Source organism: Cetorhinus maximus, chromosome 20, assembly GCF_964194155.1.
Source record: "Cetorhinus maximus chromosome 20, sCetMax3.hap1.1, whole genome shotgun sequence".
Taxonomy (NCBI): Eukaryota; Metazoa; Chordata; class Chondrichthyes; order Lamniformes; family Cetorhinidae; genus Cetorhinus; species Cetorhinus maximus.
The window spans coordinates 71819975-71844598 of record NC_135898.1 but is presented as its reverse complement, the minus strand read 5'-3'; the positions used below and the strand labels follow the sequence as shown (position 1 = coordinate 71844598).

Below are 24624 nucleotides of genomic sequence, written 5' to 3'. Positions count from 1 at the left end.
TCCATGTCAGAGGGCACAGCCATCTCCAAGCTCTGTTGAGCTGAACATGGATGCTGTGCCCCAGGGGCTGCTGATGAAGAGGAGAGTCATTGAGCAGCAGCAGACAACGTGTGATGCCCTGACAGGCCATCAGAGCACATTGACCACGATTACAGAGAGACTGGAAGAGGCTGCCTTTAACATGAGTTGAGTGATGTCACAGGTCACTGAGATAAATAGAGTGATCAGGGCCATGGACTGTCAAAACACTCCAATCAAATAAGTTCATGAATGCCTTCACTACCTTGCAGAGCCTGGATGCCAACATGTCCACACCATTTTAAATAGGTTGACAAATATCTCAGATTGACATTACAGGATCACTCTGAACTGACCCATTTTTGAAGGCAAGACTGTGCGAAAATCCAGCCCTCAATCTCTGCCAGTTGTGTAGGCAGTGCCTTCGGAGAGCTGCACCTCTCTGCTGAAATTTTCGTTAGTGTGCAGCTAAGGTCCATGATCATTAGGCTGCAAGTGCTGTTGCTGGTCAGCTTAGTCCTCATCTAATACTGCAAAAACAGAGATGTGATAGAGTAGCCTCCAAAGTGTAGGTAGTAATTTCTCAGCAAGAGTACTGTGAACAAACTCTTGCCCATAAAAAAATGCGAGAAAGCAGCTGAGTACTGAATACATATTGGCATATTTCCCCGACATCATCCTCTTCAATTGCTGTTGTGTTCTCGCCTTGCTTTCACTGGTACGTTTCAGGAAGCCTGGGAAAGCCACGGACCTGATATTAAACTGAAAAGTGTGTGTGTAAATATGGCTCTAATTGAGAAATTAACATTTGGTAATTGACAACCTGCCACTCCTGAGAAGATTTCGTGAACACGATCTAATGTGCTGGTGTGAAATATTGCAGTTAGGTTGGAGCCAGCTTCCGGCCGTGCTGTTGGTTTCGTCGATTTTAAAGCCCCTTCCTCATCCAAACACGTGCCCCTCAGATTACAATTCCACCTGTGCTAATTCTCCTATTCAGTTTTAAATCTACAGAACTGTAAAATGACTATAACTCCCAGGCCATTGAAGCAAGAGGATAACCAAGACTAGTCTGCCTTAATTGCAAGAAAAGAGAGCACATGGTATTTACCTCATGAAATGCCTATACCAAATTTCTTGTGTATTTCCAATTAAGATAAAGCATCTAAATTTTAACATCAGCCTGATAGCGATTTAAATTTAGAGATCTTTTAACTGACATCTCCCAGGATTTGTAAGCTGGATCTTAAATCAGTTAGACAAAACTGGGGCAGGCTGCTCAATAATCAGGGCCATCAACACTACAATCTTATCTTCATCTAGTTTCTATACAAAGACAAAAACAGAATTACCTGGAAAAACTCAGCAGGTCTGGCAGCATCAGCGGAGAAGAATAAAGTTGACGTTTCGCGTCCTCAACAGAACTGAGTAATATTAGGAGAGGGGTGAAATATAAGCTGGTTTAAGGTGGGGTGGGGGGAGAGAAATTGGGGGGTGGGGGTGGTTGTAGGGACAAGCAACCAGTGATAGGAGCAGATAATCAAAAGATGTCACAGACAAAAGAACAAAGAGGTGTTGAAGGTGGTGATATTATCTAAACGAATGTGCTAATTAAGAATGGATGGCAGGACACACAAGGTACAGCTCTTAGTGGGGGTGGGGTGAAACACACAAGGAAGACTCCCAGTATGGTTTGCTGGCTTTCACTCGGAATACAAGGTCATAAAGTATGCAACAACTCTCTCCTAACTATACTTCAGTTCTGCCGAAGGGTCATGAGAACTCGAAACGTCAACTGTTTTCTTCTCCACCGATGCTGCCAGACCTGCTGAGTTTTTCCAGGTAATTCTGTTTTAGTTTTGGATTTCCAGCATCTGCAGTAGCTTTTAGCTTTTTGTTTTTAGAACATCAGGTCCATTCCTTCAAGAAATGACGTAACCAATTCTACTGTCTAAATTACTGAGGGTTGCCATTTCCTTAGATAAACCTTCAAAATATTGTGTGACATTCCTCTATTAATTTCTTCCAAAGTAAGTGCTGCCTCCCCATCACCAGGCAACACAATGTAATCCACTCCCAACAAATTGCTTCTTTAAAGGTGAGGGCTTTTATCGGTACAGCACAGTCCACCAAGTTTTCTGCCATGGTGGGATTGAAGCCCAGGTCCCCAGAACATTACTCTGGGTCTCTGGATTACTAATCAAGTGATAATACTACTACACCACCGCCTGTCTTTATAAAGGGCTGTTAAGGCATTTGAAAGATTGGATAAGGTCCATTTTCGAGCACATGGATTGCAATTACCCCATGCTTGGTCATGTAAATGATTTCATTGTGCAATCCATCATGGACCATGCTGCTTACTGGTGAGCAAGGCTAGTGCAAAGCAGCCTGCCGCTCTGAAAGGGGAGTGACACTCATTTTTAAAAAATCATTCATGGGATGTGGGCATGCAACTGCCCTTATTCAGAGGGCATTTAGGAGTCAACCACATTGCTATGTGTCCACTGGAGTCACATGATTTCACAGCAGCATGACACATGGGGACAATGAAATCATGTGACTCCAGACCAGCTTAGGGCATTAGTGAACCAGGTGCCCTAATAACATTTTACAATGGTTTCATGGTCATCAGCAGACTTTTAATTCCAGGTTTTTATTGAATTTTTCTGCCATGAGTGGGATTTGAACCTAGGTCCCCAGAGCATTACCCTGGGTCTCTAGAATATTAACCCAGTGACATTACCACTATGCCACCACCTCCCTCATGCAACAGGAGCTGCTGTAACTGTCTCTGGAATGCTTGGCTGGAAGAAAGAACACAGAAAATGGATCAACAGGCAAGAGAGAGGGATCCCTGCATTTCTGATATGGTGCTGGACAAATTAGTGATGGAAGTGGAAAGGGAGAAAGGGAGGTGTTCTCACGGGGATAAAAAGCCCTCAAGGCACACCTTGAGGAGGGAAATGGGAGCTGGCGTCTATGGAGCTCAATTCCTGGAATCTGGCCCCCAAGGACTTGGTTGCGGTGTTAGGAAAAGGTTCAATGATCTCATATTATGGTTGGTGGGCGCACTTCCGACTCCTGTACATACCCGCCGACAATAAGCAGTCAAATAAGCCCATTAAGAAAGCAATTGATTGAAATCTTGTGTCCCGTGTGATTTTGTGGTCGGGACATGGGCCACAAGGCCAGGCAGCCATCCTGTTTTTAAGTGAAACTCAATCCAGGGCGGGATAAAAGTCGATCAGAGCCATGGTTAAGTGAGTAGGCAGGAGTTTAGGTGAGAGTTCGTTGTAGGTGCTTTTCTGACAGTTCATTGCATTTTGTATTTTCTGGAGGACTCTTTGGCCTACAAGGTCTCTTAGAGGCTTTCTGCCGTGTGCCCTATCCTGTACCATCTGTATTCCAGCAAATGGCAATTGTCTCCTCTGCTGGTCACTGATGCTCTGTTCAGGCGGGCGATGAACTTCAATCGTTTCTGAATGGACGAAGCCAGCCAGGCTGAGTGAGCCAGAGACTTCGCTGCAATTGCTGTGTTTCCCTGCATCCAGGGTGCCATAGATTGCACTCACGTGGCCATAAAGGCGCCAGCAGGTGAGCCGGGTGCCTTAGTCAACAGAAAGGGATTCCAATCCATCAATGTCAGATTGTTTGCAACCACAGCTCGCAGATTTTGCAGGTGTGCTGTGCGGCAGATACCTGGGCAGTTCACATGTTGTGTACATCCTGTGGCACTCCCAGGTGCCAAGGCTCTTTGTCGCTCCAGCTCGGTTGGATGGTCGGCTCCTGGGTGACAAAGGCTATTTCCTGAAAAGTTGGCTCATGGCGTCACTCCGACGCCCAAGGACAGAGGCAGACATGAGCTACAATGGAAGTCATGCCTCTACAAGGGCGGTAATCGAGAGAACCATTGCTCAAGATAAGGTTCCGCTGCCTAGACTAGACCATAAGCCCATAAGACATAGGAGCAGAAATTAGGCCATTCGGCCCATCAAGTCTGCTCCGCTATTCAATCATGGCTGATAAGTTTCTCAACCCCATTCTCCCACCTTCTCCCCGTAACCTTTGACCCCCTTACCAATCAAGAACCTATCTATCTCAGTCTTAAATACACTGATCAGGGGGAGCCCTGCAACGTCCTCCAGAACATGTCTCGCTTATTGTCGTTGCGTTCTGCGCTCTGCACAATCTGGCTCTGTCAAGGGTGAGGCTTTTGGAGGATGAAGACAGCAAGGCAACTCCCCAGGCCGCAGAGGATGACCCAGCTGATGGGTCTGGTGAGAAGCCGGAGGAGGCCCAGGGTGAGTTCCACTTGCGAGTGCTGCATCTTGGTGCCTACCTCCCCTAACCCCCTCACTGACAGCAGCATTAGAGGCAGCCTATGATTGTGATGTCCTGTCGGCCCTGATGACCTTGGCTGATGACTCTGGCCAGCGGAGCCTGTGCAGGCACCACCTGGGAGGTACCGCCCCACACAGTGCTCATGTTCCGCATGGACTCTTCCATGACAGAGATCACGGCACACAGACCCTCAGGGATCTCCGCCAGATCCTCCCGCTGGACATAGCATCTGCCACCTGATGGACAATTCCAGAGACTCATTATCTGCCTCGGATTCAACATGCTTCTGGTCTCCAGCCATCCTTCAATTTCTGGCGCACTAGGAACTCTCTACCTCTGCCAACTCCTCAAGCGAGTGTGATGCGCTCTCTGTGCACTACCAGCTGATCAGACGCGCTATTGCCCACCAACATACCAGTATCTGCACTGGTGCTTGGTTTGGAGAGATGATGTGATGCAGGTGCATCTGTCCATGGATCCTCCTCAAGTGTCAAGGGAGGGTCCTCAGGCTCTATCAGGCATTGTGAGGCTGATGCTCCTGTCTTAAACACCTATATGGAAGTATTCACTGGCATCGAAATTTAGGGTAATAGTGACCTTGACAGCCACTGACAGCACCATCCTTGCTCAGTTGTGACACTACCGGTTGCGGTGTAGGAGGTAGCACAGTTACCTCTCTGGTGAAATGCAGGTACCTTACACACTGCTGCTGGTTGAGGTGGAGGTAGAAGATATACTCCTGAAGAGTGTAGAGCCTTTTGTTAAGATTCCCTCATTGCTGCTTGTGCTCCATTTCCAATCCATGCTACAGCTCACAGGGATTGTAGCTACAGCCCCCGTTACTGAAACAGACTCTTCTGTCGGGCTAACCAACTCCTTTGATCTCCTTTTCAAAATCTAGCATGGCTCCTTTAAGCATCCAAAAGGTTTGCAAAAATCCTCCAAAAACAATCAACACAGTAATTCCACTGACTGTGTGTCAGCAAAATTAAGTGTAAAGCACCTCACATGGGAGCTGGATGGTTAGCCCTTTAACACTAGTGGAGGGTCCCATGTTCATGTTATATGCATGGTATATACAACGGGACTAGCAAGACAACATGAGAGATGGCAAGGTCAAGGAGATGGCTGTAAATATGTGTTGGGGAGTTTATACGAAGGGAGAGATTTAGGGAGGATAGGAAAGCAGTGAATTCAGAGGAGAGAGAACATGATGAGTTGAGATGGAGGTTGAAATCACAGAGGATGCAAAGCTGTTTGGTACAGAGGCTGAGGGAGGAAAGCAGTGAGGATGTATCTTGACGATAACATTGTTCTCATACTTGGGAGGGTGGTAGCAAACAATATTTTGAAAGAGAGGTGAGAGGGGTGGAACAAAGTGAGATGCTTAAAGGAGGAGAAAGTGCCTGAGAAGTAGGGGGTCAGGCCAAGGTGTGATCTGGTGACAAGTGCCACATTGCCACCATGGCAGTCTTGGTGGGGGGACAAGTCGTAGAACATGTAGCCAGGCTGGGAGACTTCATTAAGAGGGAAGGTGTTGTCACTCCTCAACCAGTTTCTGTTGAGGCCATGTGTCAATGCAATCTTCCGCAATAAGTTTATGGATGGAAAGAGCCTTGTTCACAAGTGAGCGGACATCCTTGTGGGAGATGACGTGAGCTGGCTGGTGGGGGATGCGGGGGAGAGGGTGAGAGCTCATCTGCTGGCAGAGTTCAGAGGGTCAGTAGTGGAAGGGATGAGTTGCTTAGGAAGAAAATTGACAAGGTTAGCCCCCAGCAGGTACATTGGGTGAGAACATTGATGAGGGAGCGTGATGGGGCAAGTGTGATTGCTGAAATAAAGAGGTAGCACCGAGTGCCTCGAAGAGCCTGTGGGAGAATACCAAAAAAGACATCGAGGGAAGCTGTAGGTTTATCTAACATGAGGTTATGCCTGGGATGGCAGCAAGAGAGCAGTAAAGTCAAGGAGTACTGAAGGGCTGAGGAAGGGAATTGGGAGGACAGAGTACCTGAGAGAAAGGGTGCGAACAGAGGTATGACAATAGAAAAGAGCCTAGGAGGGGGAAAGAGAAAAGAAGTTAAAAGGAAAGAGCAAAAGTGCAAATAGACTAATGACTCGGGTCCGGAGCAGTAGCCAAAATGCACATGTGAATGGACACAGGGAGAGCTTATGTTACACAGGTCTAATTACATCAAAATTAGGGTACATAAAAATAGGTTCAGCTGGGAGTGATTAAGAGGGGGTATTAACTGGGACTGTGCCATGCAAAATGATTGTTAGAGACTGACATTGTTCTGCATGTTTCCGGGACATGCATGGCATACCTGCCCTAGTGCCCTGTCTGTCTGATGCTACGTGGGCCACGTCAAAGGAACCTGAAGCCTTTCGGTCATTAGTTTTTGAGTTTGGGGCTTTCCTAGCTCTGGTACCAGTGGCCTAACTGTTTTATTACAATTTCACATATCAACTATTCTTTGAGGGATGGGTGAAATTATTTGGTTCTATTGTGCTGCTTGAAACTTGCTGGCATTGAGCTGAAATCCTCCATTTCTATGTCCACAGTCCAAATCACAGTAGCTGCTTGTACCTGTTGTCCATGCCTCAGAATGTTTTAAACCCCTGTGAAATCTCGTTTTCTACAATGTCAAATGCTGTAAATCCCAGCACATCCTTTACAGCTGTTACGGAATCATTCTAGTCACTGTTCCCTGAACTCTCCCTGTTAATCCTATTGATAGCAGCTTCACATCAACTGGACTTTTTTCAGTGAATGTTTCAATAATTTATTATTTTATTTTCAACCTTTGCTAATGGTCTTTTGTGCCTCTTAACCAAGATTTTTTTCCCCTGCTACCCTGAGCAGGAGTTGCTGAGGCCTATTGTCGCATCACATTGGCACCAGCTTGAGGTCAGCACACTCGGTGTTAGAACAGGAACAAAAGTAGGAGGCTCATGGAATCTTTTGGCAACTCCTACCTGTTAGATATTTTATTACCAGGGCGTTCTCTATCTATCTGGGGAAACATGTCTTTTCTGCCTGCAGATGCTTTTTTGATTAGATGATTTTGTTTCACATATGTGCGCGAGGGTAATATTCTCAAACTGATGGCTATATGCATTTTGCTAAGGACACTTTGTTCAGCTATGTAGATAACAAGAAAGACTTGAAACTGGCTCATTGAAAAGTGACATTAGCAGGCACCTTATCGGCCACTGGCACTGTGTTCCCAGCTGCTCCACTGGTCAGGAGGTCTTCTCCCAGTGGACGGCAGATGTCAGCAGCAGCCTGCCTTCAGATCTTGAGCCTCCTGAGGTGCTCAGACATATTGAGAGAGTGTGTAGAGCCTGTGATGGGGTCTTGCATCCTTCCAGCTGGATATCAGTTTTCAATCCCCTCTGCCTTGTGGAGATGCATATAGCCGAGGAGAAGGCAGCTAGTGCTGCTTCTTCTGCTACTGGAGCAGTTGGTGGTGGCATGTCTTCTCTGTTGCCCCTCAGCAGAGGTGGAAGTGAAGTAGCATGAGCTGCTCCCATGCCATGTTGAAAACTGGCAGGAGGGAAGTGCAGCTGAAGGCGAGTGAAGTGCTAAACAGGTGAAGAGCCTTCCAAGAAGTTTGCAATCGCCCGTCAAGCAGTGAACACACTGTCTGAGAGAAGAAGTGCTTTGAACAGCAGTCTTGCAATGACCATGGCTGGAGCTTTCCAGTGTAACTGATCAAAACTTTCACAGCTTGTCAGTTTCACTCAAAAGCTCTTCCTGTTGTGCCCTTGCCTCAGTGGCCCTGTCGACAGGTCAGCAAACAAGTCCCCTGCTGGGAATTGAGGGTTCAAATAGTGGCTAATTTGACTTCTGAACCAGCTTAATTACTTACCCAACTGATACAAGGGTTAGGGTTAGGTTCCCCATTTGCCTTGAATCATGCCACACAGAAACCTGGAAGAGGCTTGGAAGATGTCAAGGTTCTGACCCAACTTCAACTTCAGGGGATTTAGCTCCATGCAAACCCGCACCCTTTTGGCTGGGAAAATTCCCCCTTAAAGTTTGTTTCATTAACCATGTTATGGGGGTGGAATAGAGAAATGGGATTTGAAGGTAGGGACAGCAGTCCAGCAACATTCTCAGGAGGAAAGTTGCATGGAAAATGTAACAGATAATCTGAAGCTAGAAGCAATTACTATGGGGTGTTGAAAACATATCAGGAAGAAGATTTACACCTTGAAGAAGCCCCAAGGCAAGACAAGAATGTCACTTGTAAGTACAAGCAGAATCACAGAATTGTCATGGTGCAGAAGGAGGCCATTTGGCCCATTGTGCGTGCACCGGCTATCCAAATGAGCAATTTACCTAGTTTCATTCTCCCGCCTTCTCCTCCTAACCCTGCACATTCTTTCTTTTCAGATAACAGTCTAATTCCCTTTTGAATGCTTCATTTGAACATCCCTCCACCACACTCTCAGGCAGTGCATTCCAGATCCTAACTCCCTGTGTGAAAAAGTTTCTTGTGTCATTATTGCTTCTTTTACTAATTACTTTAAATCTGTGCCCTCTCGATCCTTTCACGAGTGGGAGCAGTTTTTCTCTATCCACTCTGTCCAGACCTCTCATGATTTTGAATACCTCTGTCAAATCTCCTCTCAGCCTTCTTTTCTCCAAGTTAAAGAGTTCCAACTTCTCCAATCTATCTTCATAAATGAAGTTCCTCATCCCTGGAACCATTCTTGTGAATCTTTCCTGCACTCTCTCAAATGCCTTCACATCCTTCCTAAAATGTGGTACCCAGAACTGGGCACAATCTATCTAGTTGAGGCTGAACCAGTGACTTATACAAGTTCAACATGACCTCCTTGCTCTTGTACTCTACGCCCCTATTAATAAAGCCCAGGGTTCTGTATGCTTTATTAACCGTGGTCTCAACCTGTCCTGCCACCTTCAATGACTTATGCACATATACACCCAGGTCCCTCTACTCCTACACCCCCTTTAGAGTTGTACCCCCTATTTTATGTTGTTTGTCCATGTTTTTTTCTACCAAAATGAATCACTTCACACTTCCCTATATTGAACTTCACCTACCACCTATCTGACATTCTGCCAATTTGTCTATGTCCTTTTGAAGTTCTGCACTATTCACCTCACAGTTCAGTTTTGTATAATACACAAACTTTAAAAATGTGCCCTGTACACCAAGGTCTAGGTCATTTATATATATCAGGGAACGCAAGGGTCCTAACACTGACCCCTGGGGAACTCTACTACAAACCTTCCTCCAGCTTGAAAAAACATCCATTAACCACTACTCTCGGTTTCCTGTCACTCAGCTAATTCCGTATCCATGTTGCTACTTTCCCCTTTATTCCATGAGCTATAACTTTGCTCATAAGTCTGTCATGTGACACTGTATCAAATACCTTTTGGGAGTCCATGTGCACCACACCAACAGCATTGCCCTCATCTACCCTCTGTGATACCTTATCAAAAAACTCCAGCAAGTTGGTTAAATATGATTTTCCCTTAAGAAATCCATGCTGGCTTTCCTTAATTAACCTGCATTTATCCATGTGACTATTAACTTTGTTCTGAATTATTATTTCTAGAAGTTTTCCCACCACCAAAGCTAAACTGATTGGCCTGTAGTTACCGGGCTAATTGTTACACTCTCTTTTGAACAAGGGTGTAATGTTTGCAATTCTCCGGAGGTGGTCCTCTGGCACCACCCTTGAGTCTAAGGAAGACTGAAAAATTATGGCCAATGCCTCCGCAATTTCCACTTTCACTTCTCACAGTATCCTTGGGTGTATCTCATCCGGCCTTATCAACTTTAAGTACAGATAACCGTCTAACTCCTCCTCCTTTTCAATTTTAAACACCCCTAGTGACTGAATTAACTCCTCTTTTACCATGACCTGGGCCGCACCTTCTTCTTTGGTAAAGACAGATGCAAAATATTCATTTAATACCCCAGTTATGCGCCCTGCTTCCATGTGTAAATTCCCATCATCCCTACTCTTCCTTTTATGACTCTTATGCTATTTATATGCCTATAGAAGACTTTGGGATTCACTTTTATGTTAGCTGCCAGTCTCTTTTCATACTCCCTCTTTACTTCTCGATCTTTCCTCTGAATCTTTTGTATTCAGACTGGTTCTCAATTGTATTTTCTACCTGATACCTGTCGTAAGCACTTTTTCTTCTTTGTCTTAATTTCTATCTCCTTTGTCATCCAGGGAACTCTGGATTTTTTGCCCTACATTTCCCTTTTGAGGGAATATACTTTGAGTGCAAATTATTTCTTCTTTGAAGGTAGCCCATTGTTCAGCCACCAATTTTTCTGCCAACATTTGACTTCAATTTATTCAGCCAAGATCTGTTCTTATCCCACTGAGGTTGACTTTCCCCCAGTTAAGTTTTCTTACTCTGGACTGTGCTTTGTCCTTTTCCATAGTCAGCCTAAATCTTATGATGTATTGATCACTGTCCCCTAAATGTCCTCTTACTGACACTTGATCTACTTGGCCCACTTAATTTCCAACAACCAGATCTATCAGTGCCTCCTCCCTCATTGGACTGGAAAGATACTGCTGAAGAAAGCTTTCCTGAACACACTCTAGGAACTCTTGCTCCTCTCTGTCCTTTACAGTAATACTATCCCAGTCTATATTTGGATAATTAAAATGCCCCATTATAAGTACTCTATAATTTTTGCACCTCTTTTCAAATTTGTTCCTCTACATCCTTCCCACTCGTTAGTGGCCTATAGACTACACCAGACAATGAAATTGCACCTTTTTTGTTCCTTTGCTGTAACTAAATAGATTCTGTCCTTGACCCCTCTGGGTCATCCTCTTTCTCCAGCACTGCACTGCTCTCCTTGATACCACCACCTCTCTTCCTTTTTCCTCCTTTCCTGTCTTTCCTGAACACCTTGTATCCAGGAATATTTAACACCAAATCCTTCTTTGAGCCAGGTCTCTGTTATTGCCACAACATCTGCACTTGTAACTCACCAATCTTATTTACCACACTCAGTGCATTCACATACATACACAGTAACCCTGATTTAGACTTTACTACTTTCTCCTTTACTCTGACCCCACCTATTAACTTACTATTCCCTACTCTAGTGCTATCTATCTTTCCCAATATTCTGTGCACCTTGGAATTCCTCTCTGATATTATCTCCTGGTTCCCACATCCCTGCCGAGTTAGTTTAACACCTCCCAAACAGCACTAGAAAATGCCCTGCAAGGAACTCAGTCCAGGCTCTTTTCAGGTGCAACCTATCTGGACTCTACACGTCCCATCTTCCCTAGAGCCAGTCCCAATGTCCCAAGAATCTAAAACCCTTCCTCCTGCACCATCTTTCCAGCCACGCATTCATCTGTCTTATGTTCCTATTTCTGTACTCACTTGCGCATAGCACTGGGAGTAATCTGGAGATTACTACTTTTCAGATCCTACTTGCCAATTTTCTACTTATAGCTCGATGAATTCTAACTGCAGGAGCACAAGGCAACACACCATCATGGAGTCATGTTTGTGGCTTCAGAAACGCCTATCTGTTCCCTGAGATATTGAAGATTTCCTTGTACCCTCCTGTACAGCTGAGTCAGCCATGGTGCCATGGACTTGGCTCTGGCTGCACTCCCCAGGTGAACCCTCATTCTCATTGGTATTCAGAACTGAACACTGGTTGGAGAGTGGGATGCACTCAGGGGACTCCTGTACTTTCTGCTTGTTCCTTTGTGACTATCTAGTGGTCACCCCTTCCCTCTCTCCCTGCATACTCTTAAGTTGTGGGGTGACCACATCTATAAATGTGCTATCCACGTAGCTCTCAGCCTCATGGATGCACTACCATGACATCAGCTGCTGCTCAATTTCAGAAACCCAGTGCTCAAGTTGCTGCAGCAGACAACACTTCCTGCACAAATGGTTGTCCAGGCCATGGGAAGCATCTTGGAGTTCCCACATTGTAAAAGAGCAGCCCTGCCATTTCGGTCGTCAATGGAGGCGATCCCCCTCCACACTTTCCTGCCTGAGGCCTGAGCATGGCCACTTTCCAGGCTTCCTCCCAGCCCCTGAGCTCTTCCCGCCAGCCTTTCAATTGAGGCTGGGTAGGCAATAGCCCTTAAGCAGTCATCAATTGGCCATTCAAGAGCCTCAACTGGGGCAAGTGTAGGCTGGCTAATACCTCGCCCGTCCCACTGTAAAATTGCGGAGAGGTCAGGGTAGGCGCATGCCTAGTGGGAAAGCCATCTGAGGAATTTTACAGCCCCCCCACCTAACTCTCCCAAACTCTGCCTGCAAACCTGCCGGTGCGGGAATGTAAAATTCTGCCCTAAGTGACAACTAGGAACTGTTGGACAATGAGTTGAAACCTAGCTTTATTTATGAACCTCATGACACATTTGGGTTTCTCCAATGAATTTCAATTGACAGTGTATGCAAGGCTGTCACACAGTCTCCATACTTAATTATACTACACAACAATACTGTTGTTGATTGGCAGATCAGTTCTGACAGCTGGTGCTACAATTCCTACATAGGGGCCTTCACCTGATAAAATTTTACAAATTTGACAGGCGTCTATGGAGTATGAAATTTGTGAGATTAAAAAGAGAAAAATAGGTAATCTACACCATAAGGTTGTCTTCATTCTTTGAATGATATATATTCTCAGCAAACCATGTGCTACCTATCCAATCCCATAGCTCCTCTGGGACCAGAGTTTTGCAGAAAAGGCTTTAAATTTCAGTGATTAGTTTTCAGTTTCAGCTCAAAATGAACTGGATACTTTTTCTCTTCTTGTATTAAGCATAAAGGGAATTATAGATGTAGAGCAATTTAGTCATATAATACAGTATTTTCATCTGTGTGCTCAGGTAGATAAATCTGTCTTTACTGGGCTACATTGGTGTAGAGAATATACTCCAGTTCTGTAAGCCAAATCACCTTGCCACAATCCACACTGCTGTTAGTTTAAAGGCAAATCATGCACACAATAGGAAGGGGAGGAGTGGAACAGGTGAGTAATTTTTAAGTGAATCTGAAATCAGGATTGTAGAATTAATCAGAAGCATGATTGTTGGAAGTAGGTTTGCCAACTGTAGCTGGACATGTTCCGGGAGGTGTCAGCGGAAGTTAAGTCACGGAAAGCTCACAGACGTGACATCATGGAAAGTCGGCGGTGCGCTGCCAGCAGGTGGAACTTGTTTCTCTGTTGTGGGAAATCAAGGAGGAGACAATAAGCTGAAAATTAGAGGTATACCCGCCAAACGGGCACTCAACCGCTATCTGCTAGTTTCAGATGGTCAACTTTTACAATGGGCCAATTAACAAATAGGGCTCCTTGGCGGCAATGTTCCTATTAAACTGATCCCAAGTGTGACGGTACAGTAGTCTGGAATGTACTACACAAGCATTGTTCTGTGTATAATAAGAGTGTGAGCAACCATGCAAAAAATATTAAAAGATACCACACATTGAAAAAATTGGGCACGCACAACAACAAAATTTGGGAATGCAAACAAGCTGCCATTGTGTCTCCATTTGGCCTCATTAAAAATATTCTCTTGAGAAAGAATCTGATTACCTTTTCCTGAACAGCCTCCAGAAACCGCTTTAAAAAAGTCTGTGATTGTTGGTACCACAAGCAAAGCAATGATGGTGCAGGGCCCACATGTGCACATGCAGTGTCAGCTACCTGCATTAAAGATGGCGTAGACCAAACAAACAAAGAGCAGAACTTCCACCCACTTACCCTGCTCCCTTCGCCACCACTGGTGCATGATGACATCATTGCACACATGCACAGGCTGGATACTGCCAAACGAGGAATCAGGCGCATTCCAAACTCCCGGATTGCTTTTTTTGTCCACCGGGAAATTGATGCTGATTCCGGTAGACTCCCGGCCATTCCAGGAAGGTTGGCAACCCTAGTTGGAAGATTTTGAACTGAGCAGATTGACTCAAACCAGCTAAAGCCTGCCATACTCATTATATGAAAGGCCACTGCTTCATGGTGATTGAATGCATCAAGTTATATTTCCAATGAAAGTGATTTCGGCTTTTTAGTCTGTGTTTTAGGGCTTGTATTATGTGTTCTGTCCAATTCCCTATGAGTTTTGCAGCCTGCAAATTGTACAGAGAACAACACCAAGTGAGAACTGTAGTGGCTATGCCATTAATGTAGGCCACTGCCATTGTGGCAGGAGTAACTCCAGCAAAGGAAATCCCCAGCACTATTCCAATTGCATCAGTGTTAGTTGCACATACAGGTCACAGAACATCTGAATCCCATTGGATGAGTAAGTACCTACAGTTGTTACTCTCCAGTTGGGTGAGTATTTTGGAATAGGGCATATTCTCAAGGCTTACAAAGAAGATTAGTCACAATGGGTAACCCATTGATGCATTGATCACATATGCTAAATACACAAATTATTATTCATTGAATAAAATTATTTTATTCTTAATATATTTTGTAATTTGTCATTATTTTGTCATGTAGGATAAAAAGCGTTGGTCCTTCAATAGTAAAGCAAAATGGATATATTCAGTTCCCAGCAAAACTGAAATGGGTAAATCAACTAGGAGCTCAATGTTTGTAAATATGTTGAGTAGAGTGTGTAACGGCTGTTTCATAGTTCACCGGTAGAAATGAGAGATGGGACTTTTATGCAACTGTCCCAATGGCTGCAACAGCTGGTTTGTTGCTGATGGTTGTTGTGGGCAATTTTCCACCTAGACTTCTATGGCTTGTCATTATTCCTTGGCCAAGTTCACAATAAGGCTTCTCCATAGTGATATTGTGCAGTGTGAACCACTGTCTGAGGCATCTTTTAGAGTCTACTGAACTATAGATCAAAATCATTGTTTTAGAACTACAGATTTCAGTTCAATGAGCATCATGTGCCTCAATGTATTTATTCTCTGCTTCAGGACCAGGTTTTGGTGGCTCACTGCTACCTTCTCAAGAACAATTAAGGGATGGACAACAAATGCTAGCTTTGCCAGTGACATTCACATCCCATGGTTGACACTTCAGAACCCGTAGCATTGAAGAACCAACCATCGTCCTTCCTTCAAAGAACTGAATTGCACTGATTATCTCAGAATGAAAGCATTATGTGTAATCCCTGGGAATAGTTCATTGATGTGCATGACTGTCTGGTAGCAGTCACATACTATTTTCATGTTGTTGAAATAATAGACCTTCTTACTTAGGTATATGCTAGGATTACTGGTAGGGACAAAAATAAGGAGCGTGCGCACTGCCAATGTGACCTTTACCTGAGGAGAGTAACCAATATAGCAAAATTTTAATTCCCTTTTCTGCTGCTGGTTAGTACTGAAGTGTATGTGGGAGATATCAGGCAACATGTCTGACTCCTGTGATATCATCTGGAGGTGCCTGCAAAGTCTCTGTGGCATAAAAGTTGAGGGTAGTGATGACCTTAGCTGTAGACAGTTGACTGTCTCTGTAGATCTTCGTGGATTAGGAGGCACATTTCAGCCCAGCCACTATCTCACATATTCAGCAGCTGACTCTTTTGTGATACATTTGCTGCCCATGGTAGTTTGTACCAGATGTAATGTGTCTCTGTTTTTTATACTCCTTAATCACCATCCTCTCAGTTAAAAAGGTATCCAACAATCGTAGCTCTCTCTTGCTTACTTGTGTCAAAAAATTCCTTTAGGCTAACCAACATATGTTTGGACATAGTATTCAATATCACTGTTTTTCATTTTTGCCTCCCCTTCCTTTTTAGCAGAATTCTGCAACGATTTCTCATGATTAACCTTTAACAATGCTTTTAAGCTGGAGAGCTTTATTTGTGTTAGTTTCTGTGAATATAATATAGGGTGGGAGCATGACTTGGACTATTGGTAAATTCTACCATTCTTGTCCCATTCCCTGTTTATGCAAATCCATTTGTTGTCAAAATTAATATTGAATAAAATGGGATCTTAAATTATTCATATCTTCTTTGTAGAAACATACATAAGAAACTGTACATTTTGGATTCAAATTTTCCACAATCTAGGATTTCAAATGATTTATTGTAAGTACTGAAATTGAAATAATATCCCATTAGTTAAGCATTTTAATTAAACACTAACAGTCAGAATGGTGCAACTGCAACTCTGAGGCAGTAATATCTATCCACAGTTAAATGTCAGGACAGCTGTGACTGAGAGATTTTTGACCAGCATCCAGGCATATTGTGTAAATGAGTGCAATATTCACCAAGTGTTCTTAATCCAAATTTCTATGCACTGATCGCTCGCCGGCTGCAAACTATAAATAAGAATGACAGGCAGCTTGCTATGATATTAATAATCAAAATTAATGTGAAAATGGAAAATAAAGGTTTTAACAGCATTTCAATCAGCCAGAACCTAATGGGCTCCAAATCAATTTGTTATGAATTCAAAAGCCATCAATTGCTAATCATTCTTCTCACATTCCCTAATCATGTTACTGCATTGTTCTAGGCTTCATAGGATGTTGGTTATTAAAATAAGACTTTCTGTTGAAAACTGATCCAGAACATCTATCACAGCTTTTTACAACCTCTTAATCCGACAGTGAATATATGAATTTATTTTTTAAACAAATTGTTGGTTTTTTTTCTGTTTTATTCATTGTACTTTATTTTCCTGCTTTGTGTTGTGTCTTTTCTCAAGAGGACAATACATTCCGGCAAGATAATATTTCAAAGCATTAAAGCTTTAGGTTCTTGTCCAGCCCAGCATTAATCAAAGGCCACCTTTTGGATGTGTGAACCATTGGCTCAAAATTCATGCGGCCTGAATGCCTTATTTCGATGAAGATTTAAAACATGGGGCATGAAAACATTCTAAGCCAAACTAATTCATTATAGATCTTAAGGGCAGGAATCATCCATGGCACTTATTTTCAGTGTAGACTAATTCCACTTTCTATCTCTCACCCATATTGTCTTAAACATTTCCTCCTTGTTGGGAGTGCATTGGCAGCTGATATTTCAGGTTGGGTATTGGCCTGAAACACACTGAGCTGATATCAGTCACAGACTCAGTCACCAAGGAGTACCTGCATTGAAACAGTGGGGCGCAACATCCTTTTCATTTCCAGAACTGCTAATTGTCTATTCAGTGCCAGCAGGGGTAGATATCAGCAGTGACAAAGTTAGCTGTAACATTGGCATGCAGGATCCAGAACCTGCTGTAGATGGAAAATGTTTTATGAAATTGTCAGTCAGAATTGCTTTTTTTAAAAGTCTTTTAAGTGTATATTCCTTTGCAGAGGTGACCAATTTTCTTGTTTTTCTCCCTTCCAGGTGTGTATTGTACAAAAGCGTGACACAGAGCAAATGTATGCTATGAAGTACATGAATAAACAACAATGCATCGAGAGAGATGAAGTCCGAAATGTGTTCAGGGAACTGGAGATCCTGCAGGAAATTGAACATGTTTTCTTAGTAAACCTCTGGTGATTATCTCATGATTCATTAAATATGCATTGTGACATTGTTATATTTGTTTAGTGTTAATGCCTTTATTTCTATATCAGAATACAGCTTTAAGTTGTGAGATGCTGTTTTACACCATGACTGTTGATCTGTGACAAAGGAGTTTGCAAGGTGGCCACTGTTCAGACTTTTGGTTCAGCCCATCGAGCTCAATCCCTGATCCAAATTGTTAAATTGGAATAAGTATTGAAGATAAATGTTAGCATAGATCCAAGGCTATTTTCCAGTTTTAGGCATTTTTTATTACAGAAAATGTTGTTACCTACCTAATAAAGCCAACATGGACACAATTAGAGCAGCAAAATCTGTGTGGGTTTGATATAGTGTCATACCCAACACAACTTCCACCAAGGCTTGGTTTGCAGTTTGGCTTTCTGTTGGAAAAAGTTCTGTATTAACAAGTAAAATCTCTTCTTCAAATCTTTTGGGGTCCCAGACATCACTGTTAATTTAAAATAATATACTTATAGGTGACTTCAATGATATTGATAAAGCTTGTAAGGTTAACTTAGATGGTTGGAATAATCAGCCTTATGGTACTCTAATCATGTAGCAAGGTGTAGGAGTTTCAACTTAATCAGTGGCTAGAAGCTTTCTGTTTATTCTTTCAAGGAATGTGGACATTGCTGGCTAGGCCAGCATTTATTGCCCATCCCTAATTGCCCTTGAGAAGGTGGTGGTGAGCCACCTTCTTGAACCATTGCAGTCACATGGTGTAAGAACACCCACAGTGCTGTTAGGAAAGGAGTTCCAGGATTTCCATCCAGTGACAGTGAAGGAACGGCAATATGTTTCCAAGTCAGGATGGTGTGTGGTTTGGAGGAGAACTTGCAGGGGGTGGTGTTCCCATGCATCTGCTGCCTTTGTCCTAAGAGTCTTCCAAGATTTAGAAAATGAAGGATGCAATAGTTTGTGATACGATAACTGAAGTAATTCCTGTCTGGGATGAATACCCCTTTTAACTTTTTTTTGTGGGCTGTGTACATCTGAAAAGCCATCAGCTACTATGGATTATTGATTTATTTGTGATGGTTTATATTTCCACCGCCATAGTCTTAGTTAATTACTGTAAGCCTCTCTCTGTAAACAATGTAAATGTAGCATCATCACTTCCCACACAAGTATGCCACACTGTTTCCCTTCAAGCATTTCCATCAACATCTTGGTGCTTATCCAATGCTCAGTTACCATTTTGACATCTTTTCTCCTGGCCCATCTCTGTCTATTGAATGCTATCAGAAACGAGGGGAAAAATATCCAGAGAACTGAGTAATAGTGAAGTGTAATTTATATTTAAAAAAGTCCTTCCCAGCTAAGTAAACAAAAGTCACGAGTCCTTTGAAACTGTGGTTGTGAATTTTGCTATCACTTGGTGGTTCCATCTTTCATAAACTTCCACTTCTCATAATTTATTCTACATTTCTAATAATTGTCAGAAAAAAATTTCACCACTAGCTCCTATAAACAAAGACAGAGTGAATCAACAGAAAGTGGGAGTTTAATGGGAGCTTTATAATGAGTGAGAAAAATTCATCTTTGACCATTCTCAGTATGTGGGTGAAATGATAACATCAATCAACACCAGTAATAGTAACAACAATGTGCAGTTAAATCATACCTTTATCGAATTAAGATATCCCAGGGCACCAAGGAGCATTTTCAAACAAAAATAAACATTGAGCCAAGGAAAGTGATGTGAGTCCATGTCATTAAATGCTTGGTCAAAAAGGTAAGCTTCATGGAGTGTCTTAAAAGAGGAAAGTGAGGTCGAGAGGTTTAGGGAGGAAATTTCAGAGCTTAGGTCCTACTCAGCAGGAAGCCTGGCCGCCAAAAGAAACTGGGGAGGCCCTAGAGGCCAGAGTTGGAGGAGTTGAGCTCTCAGAAGAGTTGGGGAGGGCCAAGGCCAAGGAAGGATTTGAACACAAGGGATAGAATTTAATCCAGGTGATGGGTAGCTGGCGAGAAACCCACGCCACCTCCTTTGGTTAAGGCTTGCCGTAATAAGTGCCAGTCAGGTACTTAAGTGGTCAGTGGTGGGCCTTCCCTGAGATCAAGGACTCCGAGAGTGGAAATCTCAGCCCCCAGAGGGCTGTTGGCCAATTGGAGGCCGGCAGCTCTTCTTTGCCGGCAGTGCCACTGTGAAAACAGTGGTAGCTGCTGGCGATGCACCCACCAGAGGCCCAGGATTGATGAGGGACCCAGGCCATAGGTAGGATGAGTGAGGGCAAAATGTGGGTCACGGGGTGAGGGTTGTGGAATGGGTAAGGTCAGGGGCAAGGGCAGGGGTTAGCACTCAGTGGGCTCGCTCCTTCCCAATGCGAGGTCCCTCACACTGAGTGCCTGACAACAAGGAATTGTCCAGGAGACCCTTGCAAACACACTAGGGCTGCCCGTGTGGTAACTGCCCTGCTAGTTAGATACCAGTGATGGCAGGATGAGGTCCATTTATTTCCCACTTAAGGGCCCCAATTGGCAGCGGTGTGGGAAGGCTGTCCCTTGCCATCCCAAACTTAATAGGCAGAGGCAGGTAGGTGATGGGATGTCCACCTGACCCCCTCCCGCCTGATTAAAACCCCCCACACACCCCCAAATTCACCTCAGGGAGGGTATTAACTCCTGCCCAAGATAAGTATTTTAAAATCAAGGCTTTGGTGGACTAGGAATCAATGTAGGTCAGTGGCGGGTGAGGCGATGGATGAATGGTACTTTGTGTGGGTTAGGATAGAAGTAGCAGTATTTTTAATGTGCTCATGTTTATGGGAGGTGGAGGTTGGGAAGTTGGCATTGAAATAGTCGAGTCTGGAGGTTACAGAAGCATGAATGAGGATTTCAGCAACAGATGTGCTGAGGTGTGCGTGGAGACAGGCAACGTTACAGACGGAAGAAGGTTATAACTGGGATGGTAGAACGGTGGTTAAGGGCAGAATGATCCCAACCCCCTGCCAGCAGGATTGATGGCAGGAGTGGGGGGAGAATTCCACTAAAGGTCCAAAAATCGGCTTCACGCTGGCGTGAAATGACGGCGGGATCTTCCGATACTTGGCTGCCATGGAGGAGCATGATTCCCGCTAGAGACCCGCTAATGGGATGCAGTTGAAGGCCAGACTGGAATCTTCCCTCCACGCCCGATGCTCTGCGACGCTAGCAGAAAAGCACACAGATCCAGAACACGTCTGGACCGCTGTTGTGTGCCAATATCGAGACTTATCTTAAGGGCCTTGGTCAGCTCACGGACATCCTCGACAAGATGGAGGCCTCCAGCCATCAGACCTTGGAGCATCACATGCAGTACAGGGTGGGTGGAACTTCATCTGCGTGGCTCCTCCGCGAAGCGGCTTCCAGAAGGTGGGAGTTTTCCACGCAGCTACCTCGCTCAGGCTTCAGGCCTTCCTCCAAGGACATGGCTCAAGCTTCAGGCTTTCTTTCAGGGACATCGCCATGGGTTTCGATCTTCGAGCTGCAGGTGAAATGCAGCAGGAGGTATTGCTGGGCGGTGAGGGACTGTTGTGTCTGGGGTGAGGTGGAATTAAGAAAGGTTAGGAGAGGCCTGAAGAGGTTGGAGGCCGTGTTGGTCGTTGGGTTGTTAGGGTGCGGGGGGGGGGGGGGGGGGGGGGGTTGGGGGGGGTGGGGGGCGGTGCAGGTTCTGCCCAGCTGTGAAGTGTCAGTGTCGGGAGGCGGGGGGGGGGGTTATGTCCAGTTATGAAAGGTGTGAGGTTTGGGGTTTCTGTCCAGGTGTGAAGGGGTTCACGGGGATGGGTCAGTGGAGTCAACTGTTGCCTCCTGGGGTGTGAACTCAGGTAGGCATGGCATGAGGGAATGGTGAGGGTTACCAGGGGCAGAGGATGAAGGTGCAATGGTGTTGCGTGAAGGGTCAGTGAAGATCATTGGTGAGCACGCGTAGATACACGCGGACCAGGGGAGTGGGCAGGAGGAGGGCAGGCAGGTCAATGCTAATGGGGGTAGGATTTTCGGGGAGGAAGGGTACGTGGACATTTACTTGGACTTTGTCGAAGGGAAAGGGAGCGGGTTGTAGGATATCAGTGGGGAGGTCAAACATAATGCCAGGGTGTCAATGGTAATGGGGGAAAGAGCGTGGGTGACTGGGGGAGGGGAAATGATGCCGGAGTGCAGGAAGAATGTCACAACCACCATGCTGGTCTGGCTGAAACTAATCAGAGCCTGGTGTCGGATGGGCCAAGATGTGGCATAGGAGTTGGGTCAGTGGGTGGGTGGAGATGCAGGTCACCTCAGCTGGACAACTGAAAGGGAATCCCAGCAGGCAGCATTGACTATGCTTGGGACCTGGGATATGAGTTTGACGGGTGATGGCTCAGCGTGCGTGGGAGGGTGCCTGCACGTAGCTCGCAAAGGCCCTGCCATACACCCTTCTCCTTGCAGATTTCCTCGGTCGTGGGGGGGAACCGGGGTGTGCGGTGGGGGAGGAGCGGTGCAGTGGGGGATGGGGTGTCTGCAGGAGAGGTGGGGACAGGGGGACATTCTCTAAGCCTTAAGAACCACGCTGAAACAAGACAGTAGACATTATTGCAGTGAAAGTGAATATATTTACATAACTTATCATTGTGACACTATTTGTTCACCTGTGCAGCCAGTTGTGTTCAAAATATTTTGATCTTATGTGGCCTACCACATCTTCCAGGTGCTCCCCCTGACCACCAAGATTTGTGTCTCTGGGCTGGTGGATGGTGTCTTTGCTGTGACACCTCTACTGGTGAACATCTCTCCTTGCCCTCTCTCCTGGCTGCTCTCCGGGCTAGGGCTTCTGCTAAGGCCTGACAGGGAGCCCTCAGCCTCAGGCCTTGGCCTCTTCCTGATGGCACCTGAAAAGTGAGAGAGGAGAGAGCGAGTGACAGCATGAGCTGCCTCCAACATGGAGGCACACTTGGCCCTCAGGTTTCCATTCCATGGATGGATCTTTGCTGGGTGGACGCCCAAGTCCAAGCTCCCCGTCGGCAATTGCCCAGTCCTGTTCCACGCCTGCCAGCTTGGCTGCCCTCTCCAAACTTTGTGAGAGGCCTCAGATGTAGGCGCCCCAACCCCCACCGTCCCCCGTCTCCCCTCCCCCATTTTCGATGGTTGCGCCGCAAATTCTGCTGCTCAAAGACAACAGAAAAGATGTGTTTGAGAGGAATGATGTGCTGCATCCATTTGTACATTGCAATTTTACATTCATTCCTCATTGAGATAGCCCACTGGATTGTGTGGCATGGCATTACTACTCTGCAAGTTGCCCAGAAGGGTTGTGGGCCACCTCCTATCAGAGTGCGGAGCCCATCCACATGCAAGGAGAAGGCTCAGACAGGCATCTGAATTGTGGATGTTGCAGGTGTCCTCTGCAGCTAAGCCCATTCCACACACCACCTCCATGCCCCCAGCTTTCCATACAGCATTGATCTCTGTATGTGGAAGGGGGAATGAGACACAGCACTCACTCCGCCGCAGACTGGATGCACTGTAGTGAGGCTATGAGGCATGATTGTGCCATTGCTACTGTGTCCCATGTATCCTGATATTCATTGGTTTTGCTGTGGTTAGTGCAGGCAGCTGAAGCTTTACTTACCCTGGTGGAGGTTGTTTATCCTTTTCCAACATTGTATGGCCAACCTGTGCTGGACAACCTGGGCACTTACAGTATCAGCTACCTGCGCCCATACAGGGATAGTTTCCTCCTGACCTCGACATGGTCCAGGAGGACGTGCAGGACACTGAACTTGGGCACTGGACCTCCACCTCCCCTTCCAGACATTTCAGTGGGTAGTATTGACAGTGAGGATGTCCGGGCACCTTTTAAGTATGGCACCCAGGCATGATGGCGGGGCGCGCGCCATCCATGCCTCTCCCGCTGTCGTGAAAGACATTGGGATGCCCCAGGCTGCATAGTTAATGATGCCGGGGACACAAGATCCCATGGGACTTCCCGGCAGCCTCCGCGGTGGGCAACATTCCCTGTCCCTGCCCCCGTCATGGGGCTTAGTCCCTGTTCCTGGCTTGGACTAATAATCCAAAGACATGAGTTCAAGTCCTATTATGGCAGCTGAAGAATTCAAATTTGAAATTCAAAGCTGGTCTCAGTCATGGTGACCAGGAAACTACCATTTGTCATAAAAAAAAACCCCATCTGGTTCACTAATGTCCTTTAGGAGCAGAAATTTGCCATCCTTACCCAGTCTAATCTATATATTGTTCCAGACCCACAGCAATATGGTTGGTGCTCAAGTGCCCTGAGCTAGCCACTCAGTTGTATTCAAGAAAGCAGCTAACCTCTGCCCTCTCAGGAACAATTAGGAATGCACAATAAATGCTGCTGGTCTTGCCAACGCTGCCCACGTCCTATAAATGAACAAAAAAAACATTTTAGCGATGCATATGGTGTTGGAAGTCTCAGTTCAGGGCCAAATGAGATGCCGCAGGCACGAGAAGTCTGGTTCAGCCTCAGGCTGTAGCCAGCACGAGCAATAGAATTTATGGCGAGGGAGCAAAGTTGATGGAATGCAATGGCCCCAGTTTTCCCAATCTTTAACAGAAGGAAATTACGGCTCATTCAGTACTGGATGTTAAACAAGCAGTCTGACAACACAGACGATTTTAAAATTCAGTTATGGTATGTGGGCTTCGCTGGCTGGGCCAGCATTTATTGCCCATCCCTAATTGCCCTTGAGAAGATGGTGGTGAGCTGCCTTCTTGAACCGCTGCAGCCCTTGTGCTGTAGGTACATCCACAGTACTG

The 24624-nt window shown here is 45.3% G+C and overlaps 1 protein-coding gene across 3 annotated transcripts in view; it reads left to right on the top strand.

Annotated features, from left to right (window-relative positions):
* Positions 1-24624, top strand: part of stk32c (serine/threonine kinase 32C) — a 358713-nt gene that overhangs the window by 233663 nt on the left and 100426 nt on the right. For all 3 annotated transcript variants that reach the window (XM_078564913.1, XM_078564912.1, XM_078564915.1), the window contains exon 3: positions 17689-17840. In XM_078564913.1, the coding sequence (XP_078421039.1) occupies positions 17689-17840 (152 nt within the window). The remainder of the gene's footprint in view (positions 1-17688; positions 17841-24624) is intronic.